The 18,560-nt window shown below is 50.2% G+C and overlaps 1 protein-coding gene across 2 annotated transcripts; it reads left to right on the top strand.

Moving 5' to 3' along the window:
- The first annotated feature begins 618 nt into the window (after positions 1-618).
- On the top strand, positions 619-17,937 carry MFSD2A (MFSD2 lysolipid transporter A, lysophospholipid). Of its 2 annotated transcripts, none has more exons than XM_049774789.1 (14): positions 619-843; positions 2,668-2,799; positions 6,010-6,134; positions 12,505-12,628; positions 12,754-12,832; positions 13,427-13,572; positions 13,944-14,034; positions 14,151-14,272; positions 14,446-14,529; positions 15,224-15,307; positions 15,407-15,519; positions 15,790-15,933; positions 16,026-16,202; positions 17,471-17,937. In XM_049774789.1, exons 1-14 carry the CDS (start codon positions 751-753, stop codon positions 17,532-17,534), a joined length of 1,578 nt encoding a protein of 525 aa, XP_049630746.1. In that variant the 5' UTR covers positions 619-750; the 3' UTR covers positions 17,535-17,937. The 2 variants fall into 2 exon arrangements, with proteins under 2 accessions (XP_049630746.1, XP_049630748.1); XM_049774791.1 differs by having other exon boundaries at positions 5,965-6,134.
- The last annotated feature ends 623 nt before the right edge of the window (positions 17,938-18,560 follow it).

Genomic DNA, 18,560 nt, shown 5'->3' with positions numbered 1-18,560 from the left:
TATGATGATCATCATTATCCTAATTATTATTTTATGGGCTACAGCCTAAGGTGCTCTGGGGCTACTCCTGGAGGTGAGGGGGAGGAAGGGAAAGGGAACACGATTCTTAAAAAAGTGCAAGCAAGGATCAAACTGGGGCTTCCAGCGTGCAAAACTGTAAGGCCAGCGCATTGTGTCACCTCTCTGGCCCTAACTGGATTTGAAAGAGGGCAATCAGCCATGTGGGACACCCCACAATCTTCCCGGGGCCTGGTGATCAGAGAAGACTTAGGGTACAGGTCCGATTTGGGGTGGGGAGGACTCACTCTGGGCGACCTGGGCAGGCCATCTGATGGTCTGGATGACCGTTTCCTCGCGTGTGAGTGGCGGGTGGGTCAGTTGAGTCGGCCAGCCTCCCTCGGTAGCCTAGCCGCAGGGCGATTTCCGGGGCTTAGGGAACGTGGCTGAGACTCGGAGCAGCTCGGCCCCCGGGGGCTGGAGGGAGGCCGGCGGAGGCGGTGATTGGTGGCGGCTGCTGGCGGGCTCGGGATTGGCCGGCCGGGCCGGGGAGAAGCTTTAAGAAGAACAAGGGGGCGTGTGCTCGGGACTGAGCTTCACCGGCTGCCGGCCCGGTAACTATTAGCGAGTTCGCAGCGATCGGATCGTGGTGGCGGCCGCTCCTGCGAGAGCGGGAGTCCAGGCAGCAGCAGAGGCCCACGGAGCGCAGTTGCATCCCGGGGTCCCACTTGCCGGCGGCGTGGCCCACGGGTCATGGCCAAAGGGGAAGGTGCCGAGACCGGGTCCGCCACCGGACTGCTGCCCACCGGCATCCTTCCAACCGGGGAACGGCCGGTCCAGGCGAAGGTGAGCGTCCCTCCATCCATTTACCACGCGTGGGGTCCAAGGGGGGAAATGAGGGGCCGGTCCAGATGGGTGCGTCATGGAGAGAGGCATGGTTCTAGGATGGGTTAGCCAAGCACAGGCAGATCCACGAGGAGGTGACGGCCCAAGTGTGTCCCCCCAGGCAGAGGGTGATAAGGAGGGTGAGTGGGTGCCGGCACCCCCTTAGGCCCACTCCCATCTCAACATCTCCTCCTCCTTCTCCGGCAGTGTTAACGTGGTGCCCGGCTCTCTCCCTCTCTGGATTCTTCTTCTAAGCTACCAGTGGCTTAGGTTTGTCTCCCTAAAATGCCAGTTTTAAATCCCCAGATTGCCGGGGAAAACCTCCACGTGGGACCCCCAACCCCCCATCTCTCGCCCCCTACTCCTGGCCTGGGCCACATGCCTGCCTGCATTCCAGTTTTGACTCCACCGTGAGGGCCGCTCAAGTTCATTCATAAGAACAAGGGCTCTGCTCTTAAAGGAGCCGTTCTCCTCCCGCGCCTTTGGGGTGCGCGTGGTGGCTTGGAGGGAGTTTTTGTGTCTTACTGATCAAGTACCGGATGAAATCTGTTGGCCCTGGGGAGGGATCCCAGCTATAAACACCTGCTTGGGGGAGCTGGGATGGGGAGGGGACCCGCGACACTGCCTTTTTCTTTCCATTTTTTTTTTTTTTTAACTTGGAAGAAGCCAGGGAAGGAATTATACTGCTACTGTGTATGAGTAATCCCTACTTTCCTGAGATCTCAGCCCTCCCCGGTGCCCCACCCTCAGAGAGCTTTTGATACCTTGAGGCTTTCTCCCCCTTCTCCTAGAAGTTCCCCATGGAGATGGGGGGAGGTGAGGGGAGGCCCCCGCCCCCCAGTTTCCTGAAGCTCTGGGTGCCTCTAGGGGTTAGGGACGCTCTGAGACAGATGGGAAGAACAGCTGTGCTAGCAGCCTGCAGGACTGGGCCCCCCTACTGCTCTCTAGAGCCCTCATCTTGCAGGCAGGTGTCTGTCTCCTGGCCTCTGAGCCTGGGTGGCAGCGTGGGAGCTAGGGCTAGGTTTAGCCATTCTTGGGAGAAAGTGGATTTTCAGGTTGTGGCTGCTGGCATAGGTTAGAGATAGTTTTCTGGAGCACGTTATCCCTCTATCTCTCTCTTTTTTTTTTTTTTGTCCCTTTATCTTTGAGGGCTTTTTTTGGGGGGGGGCAGAGATTAGACACATCCTGCTGTGCACAGGGCTTACTTTTGTCTCTGCGCTGAGGAATTACTCCTGGTGGGCTGCCAGGGCTCAAATTTGGATTGGCCACGTGCAAGACAAATGTCTTACCTACTGTACTATAGCTCTGAGCCTCTAAGCCTCAATCTTTAAAAGGAACTTAGCGATAGTACTAACTTCCTCAGTGCTACCCCACCCACCTTTCTAGGTTCCTAAGAAGAAAGAATATACCTCTCCTTGTTCTTGGGAAGTGGGATCTCTCTAGGTGGGATCAGGACAAGACACTTTATTCTTCTTGATACTCTTGACTTTGGGGCAGATCCTTTATTGTTTTTGCTTTGTTTTGGAAGTCACACCCCATGGTACTCGGGGTACTACTACTTGGTCTTCCTCTTGATTCTGCACTCAGGGATAATAAATAGGGCTGAAGGACAGTATGTGATGATTGGGGGTTGAATCTGGGTTGGCCATGTGCAAGGCAAGAGCCCTTCCCTTTGTTCTGGACCACAGGGGGCTGGACCTTCTGAATTTCTGGAACCATCTAGGATAGATGCCAAGATCTTAGATCTGTTCTCATTTTTTCCTCTTTCTTTCCTCTTCTTCCCAGAAAGAACCAAAGAAGAAAAAGCAGTTGTCCATTTGCAACAAGCTTTGCTACGCAGTTGGAGGAGCCCCCTACCAGGTGACAGGCTGTGCCTTAGGGTTCTTCCTGCAGATCTACCTACTGGATGTGGCTCAGGTGAGTATGTTCTAGTGGTGGGAAAGATTAAAGATTCCTGGGAAGGTTGGTTTAGTTTTTCCCATCGTGAATGGGGGCAGGGAATCCTGCTTGCTCACTGAATGAGACCTAAGACGGCTTTGAAAAGAGTCCAGAAGGGGAGTCTATCTGCTACAGGAGTCTTGATTGGCAAGGTCAGACAGCTCCTACTTGCCTAGCAAGAGCAACTGAGCCGCTCTGGCAGTGTTCTTAGAAGAGACAGGTACACCGTGTCCCTGCTGGACAGGAGTAAACTGGCTTAGCTTAGGGGGTAGTGGACATCACCAGGCGTTGGTGGAAGGGCAACCACTTTTTACTTGTGGTACACAGTCATAGTAGTGGGCAGAATAGGGATAGGCTAGGGTAGGGTAGCTAATATACAGGGTCTTTGACTAGGAGGATACATGGGGTAATGTGGGGTTTTTCTTTGCTTTAAGAAGCTTGGCCAGTGACTGGGAATCCTGAAAATTTGTCTTCTCTCAGCAGTTGTGCTGTCTTGTTCTGTATTATCTGAGTATATTTATAAGCAAGGCATCTGGGCTGTCTCCTTTTGTAAGGGGAAGACGCTGAACCCCAGAATAGAGATATGATTTCATCCAACTAGCATTTTTAGTTTTGGGGCCACCTGCAGTGTTGTGTATGGTACATGGAAGTTGCTCTTGGCAATTTTCAGGGAGTGGAACTACTTGGGGATTGAATCTGGGCCTTATGCATACAAAGCATGTGTTTCAGACCTTTGAGCTATCTTCGTGGCCCCCATCATTTAGCTATGTTTTATTTGTTTATTTGGGGGCCATGCATTTTTTTTTTCAGGGGCTAATTCTGTTCAATGCTCAAGGGCTGTTCCTTTTATTTTGTTTGGGAAACATGGCATGGGGGACCATGTGGGATGCTGGGAATCGAACCCAGATTGTCCACATGCAAAACAAACATCCTACCTGTGGTACTAATACCAATCGAACCTCAGAGCTTACTCCTGGTAGTGTCAGGGGATCATATAGCATGTCAAAAATGGAACCCAGGTCAGCCACAGGCAAGACAAGCATCTTACCTACTGGGCTATCTCTTCAGTCCCTCAGAAGATGTTCCTGGTAGTACTGGAGGACCAGGCAGTACAGGATTGAACCAGGGGGTTTCTATATGCAAAGATATTCTTCAACCCATTGAACTAATGTAATCTCTTTAGCCCTCAGCTAGCTTGTTTTTTTTGTTTTTTTGTGTTTTTTTTTTTAGGGAGAGGGTGGGTGGTTTTGTGATCCAAGGGCTACTCCTAGCTTGGTACTCAGAAGTTGCTCTTGGTAGTGCTCAGAGGAGGCCATATGGGATGCTGGGGATCAAACCCAAGTTGGCTGGATGCAAGGCAAGTGACCCTACTTGCTCTACTATCTCTTTAACTCCTCAGACCATTTTTTTTTGGAGGGCCACACACAAGGGCTCTATATTCTGAGCTCTACATTCTATAATCACTCCTGGTGGGCATGGGGGACCATGTTGGGTTCTGGGAATATAACCCAGGTTGGCCACATGCAAGACAAACATCCTGTCTGTGCTACTATCTCTCCAGCAGCTCAGCTAATTTTTGAGCAATTCCCCTGGGCTGGGCCCTGAGTGGGAACATGAGGAACCTGGAGTCAGAGGGTGAACTATAGTCATAAATGTTACACCGCAGTGTAATGAGGCCATGAGTTTCCTGCTTGTTGGAACGAAAGCAATGACTGGGCCATGGTCGATGAGCCGGAACCAGAGAAGTTGTCCTAAGTGGTCAGGCCTTACTCCTGACTCTATGATCAGGATCATATGATCAGAATCTATTATTCTGATGGGGTTCAGGGAATCACATAGAGTCCCAGGGATTGGAGCTGGGTCATCAGTGTGCATGGCAAGTGCCTGACCTACTCTACTATTTCTCCAACTCTAAAGGCAATCGTGTGTGAGGAGTACTCCTGTCAGGACTTACTTATACTTGGCAGGGGATCATATGTGGTACCAGGGTCAGCTGTGTTCAAGGCAAGCACCTTAACTCTTGTACTATCTCTCCTGCCTAGACCACTTTTTAAATTTTTTTTCGGGGTTCTCCTCCCCTTCCCTCCATAGGCCATTTTTTTAGTAGTTGTAGAGGGACATCCTATGGCACTGGGGATGGTACACTGGAGGATTAGACTCAGAGTCTTCATCATTCAAGGCTTATTTTTTACTAGTAACCCTCACTTCCAGCTCCAGGTATCTTTTTTGGTGGGAAAGAGAAGTAAGGAAATATCTGGAAGTGATTGAGGCTACTCTCGGCTTTGTGTTTGGGGGCTGCTCCTTGGTGGTGCTCCAGGGACCAGGTTGTTCTGGGAATCCAACCTGGGCCTTCTGCATGCAAAGCATATGCATTAACCCTTTGAATTTTCTCTCCCAGGATATATTTTGTTTTTTGTTTGTTTGCTTTTGCTAACAATAATTCCCATTAGCTCTTAGGGACTATTCCTGGCTTGATACTAGGGTAGTTGCTCTTAGCTGTGCTCAGGGGACCATTTGGTATTGGGAACAGAACTTAGACCCTCCAGCTTGCAAAGCCTAAGCACTAGCTCCTTGAATTGTCTCCCTGGATCTTCTCCAAGTCCACTTTTTAAAGCATTTATGGGCGCTTTTCACATCTAAGATGACACTTTAACCTTGTAAATCAGGAATTCCAGCACCTCTTATACAGATTGAGGCCTGTTGTGGTCACCCAGCAAATGCCACTTCAGATTTCAGGTGGCTGAGCACTAAGGAGGTGAGAAGGGGTCTCAAACTCAATTTACCTGGGGGCCACAGGAGGCAAAGTCAGGGTGATCTTTGAGTGCAAAGTCAGTAGTAAGCCTTGAACATTGGGGGGTGTGACCCAAACAACTAAAACAAAACAAAACAAAAAATAGATTCCTCTAGGGCAGGGCCGCAAACGGGCTCACGGGCCGCAAGTTTGAGACCCAGATTCTAATTAGAGGGAGTATTTTCCAGGCCAATGGAAGGAAGGATTTCAGATCTGGGCAAGGTTCTTAGAAGACACAGTGATGAACAAGGTGACTGTAGATGTGAAAACTTAGGTGAGAGAAGCTCAGGGCCACAAGGGCCTGGCTGAAGTGGGGAGGCGCCCCCTGCTTCTGTGAGCATTGAGATGGAGAGAAAGATGAAGGGGTCATTTTTTTTTTTTCTTCTTTCTTATTCCAGGTGAGCCCTTTCTATGCTTCCATCATCCTGTTTGTGGGCAGAGCTTGGGATGCCTTCACAGACCCCCTGGTGGGCTTCTGCATTAGCAAATCCTCCTGGACTCCCCTGGGCCGCCTCATGCCCTGGTAAGTAAAATAGACTCCCTCTCAAGGGGACTGTGGACAGGACTTCCAGCATATCATCAGTCCTTCCATCTGACTCTGACTTGTCATCCATGGGAGGGTGAAAAGGGATGAGGTAACCCAAGCTCTGAATGTTGAAATACCAACTGCGGCCTGAGCTGCCCTAAACTTGTGCACTGGAGTGCCCTGCCAGTTCATTCCCAGACTGGCCAAAGTGCTAGATTGCCAGGGCCTGATTGCTTCCCGGAGTCCAGTCCCTTCCATAAAGCTGGGATCTGCCTCCTGTATTGTCACTCTCCACGTGGCAGAGGTGGCACAGTGATAGCGCACGAGACACCTGAGTCCTACGTCACCCTGTCCAACTGTCACCTGATGTCGCTGGGCCTCAGATTTCTTTTGCTGTAGGAGGGCAGTGATCATTTCTCCTAGCTCCCGCGGGCATGTGGGGAGGATGAAATGTCTCTTTATGTGCTTTCGGAATTGTGCCTGGCACAGAGTAAGCTCTATCTCATTTGGCAGTTCTTCAGAGTGACTTTTCTGGTGGGGCAAGGGTGGGGGGTAATAAAATCTATTCTTGGGCTCACAGGCTCATAATCTCTGGCCCCTGGGACGAGATGGAATTGTCTTTTTTCCCTCAGTACAAAGCCTGCTCTCCTGAGCCTTGGGTTCAAGGGCAAGGTGGGAGAGGTGGTCCAGTATCAGATGCAAAGGGCGCTGACAGGGGCTGGTGTTCTGGCTCCCTCCAGGACATCCTGCTGGGTGGAGGGAGAGGGACATGCCCCTTTCATCTCCAGCCCATCAAGGCTCAAGTGGGCGCCTTCCTGCCCAAGGGGTGCCCATACCTGATCTCCGGTCTTCAAAGCTCTCCCCCAAGTCTCCGGTCCCCCAACAGCTTCCTTTCCCACGAGGCCCCCCTTGCACCACCGTCCCGCCCATCTCTGGCGAAGGCCCAAGTTGGGGCCTTTGATCCAGACGTCAGGGCCAGGGCAAGAAAGCCAGGCTACCTGGGCCCGCTGCTAGGAACTCCCAGCAAGCTAAGCCCTGTACCCGCCTTCCGGGCAGTTGATGGGAGGCGGGGCCCTGCTGCCACATCGCCTCATGGGGGTGCAGCCAATGGGAGGCAGCGCCCGGGCCAGCCCTGCCCGGCAGCGCCCCGGTTCCTCACAGTCACCGATTCCTCCGGGTCGCTGCTTGCCTGGAGAGGATGGAGAGACAGGAGGGCTGGTTCTCTGCAGAGACACGTGGACGCAGGAGAAGGGAGGGCGGCCCTCCCATGGGTAGGGCCACCCCAGGGCCTCTTACCAGGCAGGTAGGGCCGCGTCTGCCTCTTGGTGAAAGCCGCTGCGGGCCCTGCAGGCTGATTCCTGATTAGCACCGCGTGGGGGTACAAGTCCTCACCTGCCGGCCCCCCAGGAACTCTTGGTGGCAGTCCCCCACCCCATGTGTGTGAGTGGAGCTGGGTCACGTCCGGGCCCAGGGACTTCCTAATGGTGGTGGCCACACCCGTAGGGCCTGGGGACCCACATTCCTTCCTTCTCCTTTCACTGTAGGAAGTTGCCACATCTTTTGGGGTTCCAGAACCTTGTGGTCCACTCTTTTCTCTGCCTGAGACCAGCCCCAAAGCTTTTTGAGCATCTAGACTCCCTTCTTTCAACTAGGAAGACAGACACTGTCCTTGGACTTTTCAGCCTCTAGTGGGAGGCCTGGGACTGGATTCCCACTGACCTTTTTCTGGGTGACAGTCATCACAAATACTCACTGTCATCCAACCTCTACATTTTGGGGGGGGGGGGGACGGTGGCACACCCGGCAGCGCTCAGGGGTTACTCCAAGCACTGCACTCTGAAGTCGCTCCTGGCAGGCTCGGAGGACCATATGGGATGCTGGGAATTGAACCGGGGTCCATCCAAGGTTGGCCGCATGCAAGGCTAACTTCCTACCGTTGTGCTATTGCCGGCCCCCTGCCTTTTGTTTGTATTTAGTTTTTTTGTTTGGTGGCCAAACCTGGCCGGGCTTGGATGCTATTCCCAGTTCTGTGTTTGGGGGACACTCCCAGTAGTGAATACAAAGGCCATTGACCTATCTTATTTTTAGCTGCAAATAATTTCTGTGGGTAGGGCCTCCCCAGCATTTTCACAGGGGATTCCGGGGCCGTTCCTGGTGAAGTTTGCCAAGAGGTACAAAACTTAATGGTTCAGTGCTAGGGTCTGATGATGCAGTACTGCTCAGGCCCAGCAGTGTTGGGGGCCACCAGGAATAAACCCAGTGATGTCTTGGGGGCAGACAGTGCTAAGGATTGCACTCAGGGCCTTTTGCATGCCAGGCACATTCACTCATCCTTTGGACTATTGTTCAAGCCCACTGTGCTTCCATTTAAAATTATCAGCTGGCTAGGACAGCTGGTGTGAGCCTACAGGAGGAGGAAGAGAAAGGTTGAAAAAATTATCATCTTACTTAAATCTCAAAACTACTTCAACCCTGTGCTGGAGAGATAGTAGAGTGGAAAAGGCTCTTTCCTGTCCTGTGGCTAACTCGAATTCCATCCTCTGTCACCATCACATATGGTTCCCCAAACCCTGCTAGTAGTGATCCCTAAGCATGGTTGGGTGTGGCCCAAAGAACAACAACAAAAACAACAACAAAGCAAAATCTTTCTTCAACCTTGTGAAGTAGAATCAAAATCTTTATCATGGACTGTCAGGCCCTTTACAGCCCATTATCCCATTTCCTCTCAAACTTCTAGTTCCTTCTCCCTTGCTCACTCTGCTAAACTTTATGGGTCCCCTGGCTATTCATCAGACTGCCACCGCCCTACCCCCATTGGGGACTTTTTGTGATGAAAGTCCCCCTGGCCACCCTGTGCTTCCTTCAGTGTGCATGGCCAGCTCCCTCCTCAGCCAAACTGGCACATATGTGATATTTTGGTGAAAGAAAGTGAGTTGTGCTCTACTATTCCAAATCCCCTTTAGCCTGCATTCTTTTCTCTATTTCACTTGCCCCCTGATGTTATATAACTTCATTTTTTGGCAGTGTCAGGGATTGGACCCAGGGATTTATGTAAGGCACATGATTTATTGCTGAGCCACACACCCATTCTATTATATTTATATAAATTTTACTCTTTTTTAATTACACTTGATAGTGCCTGGGGCTTAACACCTGGATCTGCATTTAGGGATAGATCACTCCCAGAAATGCTTGAGGACTCATACTGGATTCTGATGATTGAACCAAGGTCTGATGTGTGGAAGGCAAATGCCCTATCCTCTATCTCTCCAGTCCCTTAATTAAAAAAAAGTACTAATTTTTTATTAGGTACTGTTGTAGATAATAATCTTATATAATTTATGATAATGGGACCTGAGAGCTAGCTCAATAGGCTGGAGCACAGACTTTGCATGTGGGAGACCTGGATTGATCCTTGATACCACATACTTGCTCCAGCACAGAGTCAGAAGTAACCCCTCATCACCACTGAGCAGAGCTCAAAAATCAAAAACAAAAAACCTACAGAAAACCATTTTCCCCCCTCTGGAGAAATCTGTATTTTCTCTTTGAATATGTACCTTTCTCTTTTTATCCTCTCATACATTTTTTTTTGTAATCCCTGATAATGCTCTGCATTTAGGAATTACTCCTGGTAATTTTCCAAGAACTATATGGGGTGCTGGAGATTGAACCCCAGTGGGTTTCATGCAAGACAAGTGCCTTACCTGTTGTACTATTGCTCTGGCCTCCTTTCTCACCATAATTCTCAAAGTTTCTTTCACTAAAACTATTTTGCATCACTTTAAAAAATATACCCAAACAAACAAATAAGAATTGTTGTAAAATATACTTGATAAAATGTACCATTTATGACTGGGAATAGATGTCCTCAGAGGAGTTCCTGCCTTATATGTATAAGCCCTGGTTCAATCCCTGGCACCCAAAACAACCAAAGTAAAAGAATCATTTTAAGTCTTCTTTTTCTGTACCATTTAGTGTAATCATGCTGTTGTCTGAAAAACTCTATCATCCATCTCCATCTCTTTTTCATCCTTCACATTGAAACTCTTACCCATTTCAAAGCTAATTTCCAGTTTTTCCTCTCCATCATCAGTATTACAAAAGCCTAGAAAATTTCCCTCCTTTTTACTGTCCTATGAATTTGACTGAATATCAGATAGAAGCGAGTCACAAAGAGCTTGTTTTATATATTACTCATTTCTTTCTCCATCATGTCCTCAAGATTCAACTGTATGGGCTGGAGAGATAGTACAGTGGGCAGGGTGCTTGCCTTGCATGTAGTCACCCAAGTTCAATTCCCAGCATCACATATGGTCTCCCAAGCACCACCAGGAGTAATTCCTGATTGCAAAGCCAAGAATGACCCCTTAACATTGCCAGATGTGCCCCTCCCCACAAAAAGCAAGATTCATCTGTATGGACCCATGAATCAGAATATCCTTCCTTCCTTCCTTCCTTCCTTCCTTCCTTCCTTCCTTCCTTCCTTCCTTCCTTCCTTCCTTCCTTCCTTCCTTCCTTCCTCCCTCCCTCCCTCCCTCCCTCCCTCCCTCCCTTCCTCCCTTCCCTCTTCCCCTTCCCTTCTCCCCTTCTTCCTTCTTCACTCCTTCCCTCTTTCCCTCTCTCCCTCCCTCCCTTCCTTCCTTCCTACACAAGGGACTCCCAAGTTATGTTCAGGGACCCAGAAATACTCCCAGTGATTCGGCATCAAATGGACTAGATAGCTCGATGTGGGAGCTCAAGGATGTAGTGTTACTTAGACTTTGCAATGAGAGGGTCCATCAGAAAACTCCAGTGGTGCTGGGAGCTTCCATTGCTACATCCAGCAGTGCTTAGGAGGTCAAGTGGGGCAAAGGGTCCAACCGGAGATTGGGCACATGCACTCAAACTCCTGAACTAGCCCTTTGATTTATGAACTTCACTCCTTTCTAAAGGCTGAACAATGTGTATATTTTTTCAGTTGTGTTGGGCATTTGTTTCCTGAATGGAATATAAATTTTGCAAAGTCATGACTGTTGTCTTCTCTGTTCCCTAAAGCATCTCAGGAAAATAGATCACAGATGGTGCCTAGCTGTTTCTTGAACAAATGTTGAGTGTAGAGCAGGTGTTAATAGTATTCTCATTTTCTCATGAGAAAATGAGCCTCAGAAAGAACTAAGTAACTCACCCAGGATCTAGTTAGTTCATAAATTCCTAGATGTCTGGCTTACTTCTTTTAGAAAAAGAGTTACTCAGTGCCACCCACACCTCAGTCCCAGAAATCTGTCTTCTTCAAGCAAACAAAGAGCACCTCCCAATTACACCCAAGCTACTACACACATCTCCAACCCTAGCCTCCTCAGGGCAGTATTGTCCTCTTTTAAGCAGAACCCAAAGTAAATCACTGAAGTTGGTTTCAAGCGCCTTGTACCATCGCATTGCACCACACTGCCATTGTTACAAATGAGGAAAGTGAGCACCTGTGGTGTGGTGTGGCTCAAAGGCAGACATTCACAGCCCCCCCTTAGTCACTTCACCAGGCCTATCTGCCCCAGAAGAAATGCTTTTGTTTTGTATGGTTGCTTATTTTTAGGGTTACTCCTCGCCTTACAGGAGTATATTCTACTCAGGACTAGAACTAGAACCCTGACCTACTGGTAGAGTTCATGACCAGAGGGATGCTAGGGATTAATCCTGGGGAGGCTGTGTGCAAGGCAAACACCCTACCAGCTATACTATTGCTCTAGAATGACTAGTTGGGTTTTTTGGGGGGAGTTGTTTGGGTTTTTGGGTCACATCCAGTGGCACATGAGTTACTCCTGGCTCTGTGCTCAGAAATTTCTCCTGGGAGGCTCAGGGGACCATATGGGATGCCAGAAATCAAACCAGGGTCTGTCTATGGTTGGCAAATGCCCTACCACTGTGCTATCGTTCTGGCCCCAGAATCACTTTGTTTTGAGTTTCCTATACCATCTGCAGTGTGTGTGTGTGTGTGTGTGTGTGTGTGTGTCTGTCTGTCTGTCTGTCTGTCTGTCTGTCTGTGTGTACTCACATGAACATGTGTTGGTCCTGCTCCTTCCTGCTCTGGGAGGCCATGACTTCTATTCTCAGTTCCCCAGTCCATAGGAAATGTCTACTTTGAGACCTTCCTTCTAGGGAGACATCAAATCAGGTGTTGCCTCATGCATTTATGCTCAGAATTTTGGTCTAGGGCCTCCGTCCTAGCCAGCTCTCTGGCCTCAGCCATCAGTATTTTTCCCAAAGACCTACCATGGATAGATTGGGGCAGGGGGGTATCTGGGATTTCTTTCTCCTTGGGCATGCAGTGTGGAGGGTTTGAATCCTGGGGTTGGCCCCCACCTCCTACTCAGACCCTCCCCTTCCTCAGGATCATCTTTTCCACGCCCCTGGCCATCATTGCCTACTTCCTCATCTGGTTCGTGCCTGACTTCCCACAGGGCGAGTGGCTGTGGTACCTGCTTTTCTATTGTCTCTTTCAGTCACTGGTCACGGTGAGTGGAACCCCAGCCCCAGGTGTCTTGCGGGGAGGGCTAAGGGCAGTCCCTGGAGCCTTTAGGGTGGGAGCTGTGATTCTCTGGCCATATCTGATTGGCCAAGGACCTCTTTTCTGTCCCAGTGCTTCCATGTTCCCTACTCAGCACTCACCATGTTCATCAGCACAGAGCAGAGCGAGCGGGATTCTGCCACTGCATATCGTGAGTCTCCAACACCTGTTCCCATGGGGTCTCTTTCTCTCCTGCCATCTTGCTTTCCTTGTGGCCCAGTTCTTATCTCTGCTCTTGGATAGGAAACTATCTTAAAAATAACAGTCTGGTACAGGCCGGTGTGGGGTAGGGAGGAGGAACACTTGGGACATTGGTGATGGAAATGTTGCACTGGTGAAGAGTCTGGTCTTTTTTTATATATAAAATGCTAAATATTAATAAGAAAAAATGACAGTCTGGCCTGGGGAGGTAGCATAAAGGGCGGGAGCATATGCTTTGCCTGCAGGAGCCCTGGGTTTCATCCCTGGCACTGCATGGTCCCCTGAGCTCCCAAACAACCTGGACTATGACCTCAAAACTAAACAAATAAACAAACACAAAAAACAACCCCACAATCCATCCATCTTCTTGCTAAAAGTTAAAAGTTATACAGCAAGACTATGAATTTAAACCAAGGTGCCATCAACCTCATTCCCTGTACTCACCCTGCCTGCTGTTGTCACTGTCACCTGGGCTACAATTGACCTTTCCTGAGGGGTCCTCAAGTGAGACTCCCTCCTCAAAGATCTCTATTTCTCTGCACAGGGATGACTGTGGAGGTTCTGGGCACAGTGCTGGGCACAGCAATCCAGGGACAAATCGTGGGACAAGCGGATACGCCTTGTCTCGAGAGAGCCAATGATTCCACACCGGCCAACCGCACAAACGTTACCACCTCACCTAAAGAAACGGTGAGCCCCTGCAGGGTAGGGAGTGGGGGTGGTGCAGTGGTCACTGCATGTGGGGTGATAGACAGGCAAGCTGGGACTCAGCTCACTGAGCAGAGATGGAATCAAGTCAAGAGAGGCGGAAGAATTTGCCCAGGCACAGAGAGCGAGTGGGTGGGTGAGATGACTGGGGCTCTCAGAATCTGTTCTCAAAGTCCAACACATTCCAGACTTTTCCAGCATTGGGTTGTAGCAACAAGTTTGATTCTTCTTCCATTTCCCAAAGAAAGATGGTGAGGTCCCAAGAGAAGGGCTTGGTGGCCCCTGGTCATTGGGTGCTGCTGCACTCAATGTGGTGAAATCACACACCAACTTGTCTCTATTTGTCTTTCCAGCAAAATGCCTACCTGCTGGCAGCAGGTGTCATTGCCTCCATCTATGTCATCTGTGCAGTCATCCTCACCTTGGGTGTTCGGGAACAGAGAGGTGAGGCTCCCTGGGGAGGGGTGCAAGTCCTAGTACAGGGTGATTGGGTCCATCCTCTTGACTTGCAAGTGGAAAGGGGCCTCTGAATTTTCCTCACTATGTCCTCTGCCTCCCAGAACCCTGTGAGGCTCAGCAGGCTGAGTCAATGCCTTTCCTTCGGGGTCTCCGGCTGGTCATGACCCACGGCCCATATGTCAAGCTGATTGCTGGCTTCCTCTTCACCTCGTTGGCTTTCATGGTAAGCTGGGGACCTGATCTGGGAGAGGTATCCAGATGGGACAAGGCCTGAGATACAGGAGGAGTGTCTGGGCTGAGCAAAGTCCCTTGGAATGCAGGAATGTCACCTGGAGGTGGGATTCCAATCTCACCTGTTTTTCTATGTTCCCCTCCTCCCTCTTGTCCCATCCCCAGCTTGTGGAAGGAAACTTTGCCTTGTTTTGCACCTACACTTTGGGCTTCCGCAACGAATTCCAGAATCTGCTCCTGGCCATCATGGTGAGTGTGGGGTCTGGGCTTAAGGGTAGGGTGGACGACAGGTTAGGGTTAGGGTTAGGGCCTGGTTAGAGTGGTCTCCCAGATGGGCCTGTATCCATGAGGGCAGGAGGGAGATGGCTCCAGATTGTTGGCTGGACCTGACGTATAATTGCTTAGGGAGGACTGAAAAAGAAAAGCTTTTGGTACATGCATCAACTCAGTAAGTCTTACATTGCTAAGTCTTACCATGCTGCCAGCCAATGAAAACCAAAAGAGAGAGTTGAGTGGCTAGGATATGACTCAGCACATGCTTTACATGTCTGAGGCCTTGGGTTCAACCCCCACACTGCATGAAAAAGGAAGAAGTTTAAAAAAGAAAAAAAAGGGGCCGGGAAGGTGGCGCTATAGGTAAGGTGTCTGCCTTGCAAGCGCTAGCGTAGGACGGACCGCGGTTCGATCCCCCGGTGTCCCATATGGTCCCAGGCAGAAAGGAGGGCAGAATTTGAGGTAGATGTTCAGAGAGAGGACATAGCAAAAGCACCTATGTGGAGGCTGAGTGGAACCTCCTGAGTGGCAGGAAGTGAGATTAGTCTCTGTCAATCACTTCCTTGATGCTAGATACTGCTGAGCAGGGCAGGAAGGACCTCTGGGGTTCTGGGGAGGCCAAGAAGGGTGACAGGGCTCTAACCTACCTTCCTTCCTCCTTGTACCCCAGGTCTCGGCCACAGTCACCATTCCTTTTTGGCAGTGGTTCTTAACCCGGTTTGGCAAGAAGACAGCTGTGTATGTTGGGATCTCGGTAAGTGGGGCAGAAAGGACCACCAGGCCAGCAGAATCTTGGGGTTACCTGGGGAAGAGCCTCTGAGGGACTCACCTCTCTGTCTCTGCTCCTCATTAGTCAGCTGTGCCTTTCCTCATCTTGGTGGCCTCCGTCGAGAGTAACCTGATTGTTACCTACATGGTGGCTGTGGCTGCTGGCATCAGTGTAGCTGCTGCCTTCTTACTACCTTGGTGAGTATCTGAAGCCCCTTCTATGTGGGCTGCTCTGGTGGTGGGCCATTCTGTGGGGTGGAGTAGGTCTTAGCACAGTCATCCAGGTTATGAATTGTGCAAGAACACCTTGGCAGGATGGGAAACAGGGCCTGAATGTGTCTATGCTGAGGAGTTGAGTGGGTCACTTCTTCTCATTGGACCTTGTGCCCTAGGGCGGCAGACCCTGTGAGGTGACTTCTCAGAGACAAAGGCCTGGGTTGTCCTCACAGTTGTGCCCTCTCTCTGCAGGTCCATGCTGCCCGATGTCATTGATGACTTCCACTTGAAGTATCCCCAGTCCCACGGGACCGAACCCATCTTCTTCTCCTTCTACGTCTTCTTCACCAAGTTCGCCTCTGGGGTCTCGCTGGGCATCTCCACGCTCAGTCTTGAGTAAGTGTGGAGTGGACAGATCTGGGTAGGGCTGAGCAGGGCTGGACAGTAGGTACCCCATCTCACTTCTCTCCACCCACCCGTTCCCACAGCTTTGCTGGCTACCAGACCCGTGGCTGTTCGCAGCCGGAACACGTCAAGTTTACGTTGAAGATGCTGGTAACCATGACTCCCATAGTCCTCATCTTGCTAGGCCTGCTGCTCTTCAAGCTGTACCCCATTGACGAGGAGAAGCGGCGGCAGAACAAGAAGGCCCTGCAGGCTCTGAGGTGAGAGCAAGGGTACTGGGAAGTGGTGGGGTGGGAGGGTGAGTCATGTCACTTACTCCCTCAACTTGGCTTCTATGGTCAAGTCCAGACATGGTCCCTGGATGCCACCTGTGCCCACCCCACTGCCTGTTTGCAAGACTGGTAGCGAATACTTTCTTTCTTTGTAAACTTTAATTTCTTTTTGAGCTACAACTAACAGTGTTTCAGGGCTTACTCCCAAATCTGCACTCAGGGATCATTCCTGGTGGGGTTTAGGAGACTACATGGGGTGCCGAGATTGATGTTGGGTCAGCCAAATGCAAGACAAGCATCCTTCCAGCTCTGGTTCCTGTTCCTCTATTTTGTGGTGCCTGCATGGAAACCAGGTCTCAGGAATGGAAAGCACATGCTCTACTGTTGAGCCACTGTCCAGTCCATAGCTCACAGTTCTTTTCTTTTTCTTTTTTATGCCACACCCTGTAGTGCTCAGGAACGAATCACAGCATAGTGCTCAGGTTTGCTTTCCAGTAGGGCTTGGGGGTCATGAGATGTTGGTGATGAACTGGGGTTCCGGCACGAAAAGCATGGTTTCTAATCCTTAGAACTACCTCTGTGTCCCCACAGCTGACAATTCTTGACCACCTTAGCTGTATGACAGATAGCATGTTGAGTCCATGTATTCATTTCACAGTGACTCATTGGAAACCTACAGTGCACTAGGCATTGCCCAAATCTCTGCCCCTCATGAGTTTGTTTCAGGACCATGTGGTCATTGTGCCCTTTAGTCCTCCAGGAAGTCTGGGAATCAGCAATACTGATTCTCTGATGAAGGAGTAGAAGCTTATCCAGCAAGAAGGACTTAGCCCAGCTCCTAAGGGATAAGCTCATATTTGCATCCCAGGATTCTGATTCGGGGCTGGCACTCTACATGGCTGCTGCCCTGGTATTATGACATCAGGTGTGGTCTCAGAGGGCCAGAGGTCAGGCTGAAGTGAATCATGCCAGTTCATCAGTTCAGGCCAGAGTGCATTCTCGTGGGCAGCAAGAATACAAACAGGCTGGAGATGTGGCTCAGCGCTAGTGATTGGGTTCCAACTCTGCACCACAAGGGAAAGATTTAAAAAAAGAAGAGGGACAGTGAACAGAGCAACTGTTTTAAAGCTGAAAATGGGAGTGAGCAAACTGCCAGCCATTCTTCTGCCAGGATGTGTTGATCCTGTGGGTACAGGCAGGTGGAGCAGGGATTGGTAAATCTGTTTCCTCCAACCTTTCTTCTCTGGCTCTTGCAGGGAAGAGGCCAGCAGCTCTGGCTGCTCCGACACAGACTCCACAGAACTGGCCAGCATCCTTTAGGGCCGATGAGGTGCCGAAGCTACTCCACATGGCCTGGACTCCCGGCCACATGAGGACTCGGGCCTGTGTGCTCATGCACTGAATAGTCAGTCTCCAGGTGCCAGGAGGAGAGTCAGAGAGGAAGGGCCCAGGACCCCCTTTGTCCATTGGAGTGTGGGACGGGCCATGCCTACAGCTGCCCACCTCCTGTCTGCTCGCCCACCCGCTGCTGAGGCTTAGCTCTGGGACTGCTACTGTGAATATGCCAAGGACTGGTTGGGCTTTGCCCAGACACTAATGCAGAGACGTTTTATACGGGGACTAATTAATAACTTAATGACCATGTATATAGGGATGTGTGTGTTTTTCTATGTTGGTGGATTATTAATGTTATTAATTTTCATAAAAGCTGGAAAAAAAACAAGCTGTCTGCTTCTGTCTTAGTCCTGGGTGGCTGAGTCCTATGCTGCCCGCACGCATGGGTGAGAGCACTTCTCAAGAATGGGTGGGTGGCTGGGGTTGGAGAGATAGCACAGCAGTAAGGCCTTGCATGCAGAAGGACGGTGGTTCGAATCCTGGCATTCCATATGGTTCCCCGAGCCTGCCAGGAGGGATTTCTGAGTGTATAGCCAGGAGTGGCCCCTGAGTGCTTCGGGGTGTGACCAAAATAAAACAAAAAGAAACTAACAAAAAGAATGGGTGGGTGGGGAGCAGGAGCCTAAGGGTGTGATAAGGGTCCACTGTCAGCTAACATTTACAAAATACCTTGGGCGTAGGTGCCATAAAGAGGTGATTCTTCCACCTCACTGGCTTCTGACTTAACCCTCAAAATCATCTGGGTAAACCAGGTAGATCCTTTTTCAAGACGAGGAAACAGGGCCAGAGCAATAGTATAACAGATAAGGCACTTGCCTTACATGCAGCTGACTGAGGTTTAATCCCCAGAATCCTATATGGTCTCCCCACCAGAACCCTGCCAGGAGTGATACCTGAGTACAGAGCCAGAAGTATCTCCTAGCACTGCCAGGTGTGACCCCAAAACAAAAC

This window comes from Suncus etruscus, chromosome 6 (assembly GCF_024139225.1).
Source record: "Suncus etruscus isolate mSunEtr1 chromosome 6, mSunEtr1.pri.cur, whole genome shotgun sequence".
Classification (NCBI taxonomy): Eukaryota; Metazoa; Chordata; class Mammalia; order Eulipotyphla; family Soricidae; genus Suncus; species Suncus etruscus.
Note: the sequence above shows the minus strand (reverse complement) of the source record. Positions and strands in the feature narration are given on the sequence as shown.

Excerpts from the sequence above, each read along its gene's own strand:
- MFSD2A (XM_049774791.1), top strand. The coding sequence starts at position 751 with ATGGCCAAAGGGGAAGGTGCCGAGACCGGGTCCGCCACCGGACTGCTG. Across the intron at positions 12,833-13,426 it reads GGATTCTGCCACTGCATATC|GGATGACTGTGGAGGTTCTG; the intron begins GTGAGTCTCCAA and ends TTCTCTGCACAG. Across the intron at positions 14,035-14,150 it reads GGGTGTTCGGGAACAGAGAG|AACCCTGTGAGGCTCAGCAG; the intron begins GTGAGGCTCCCT and ends TCTGCCTCCCAG.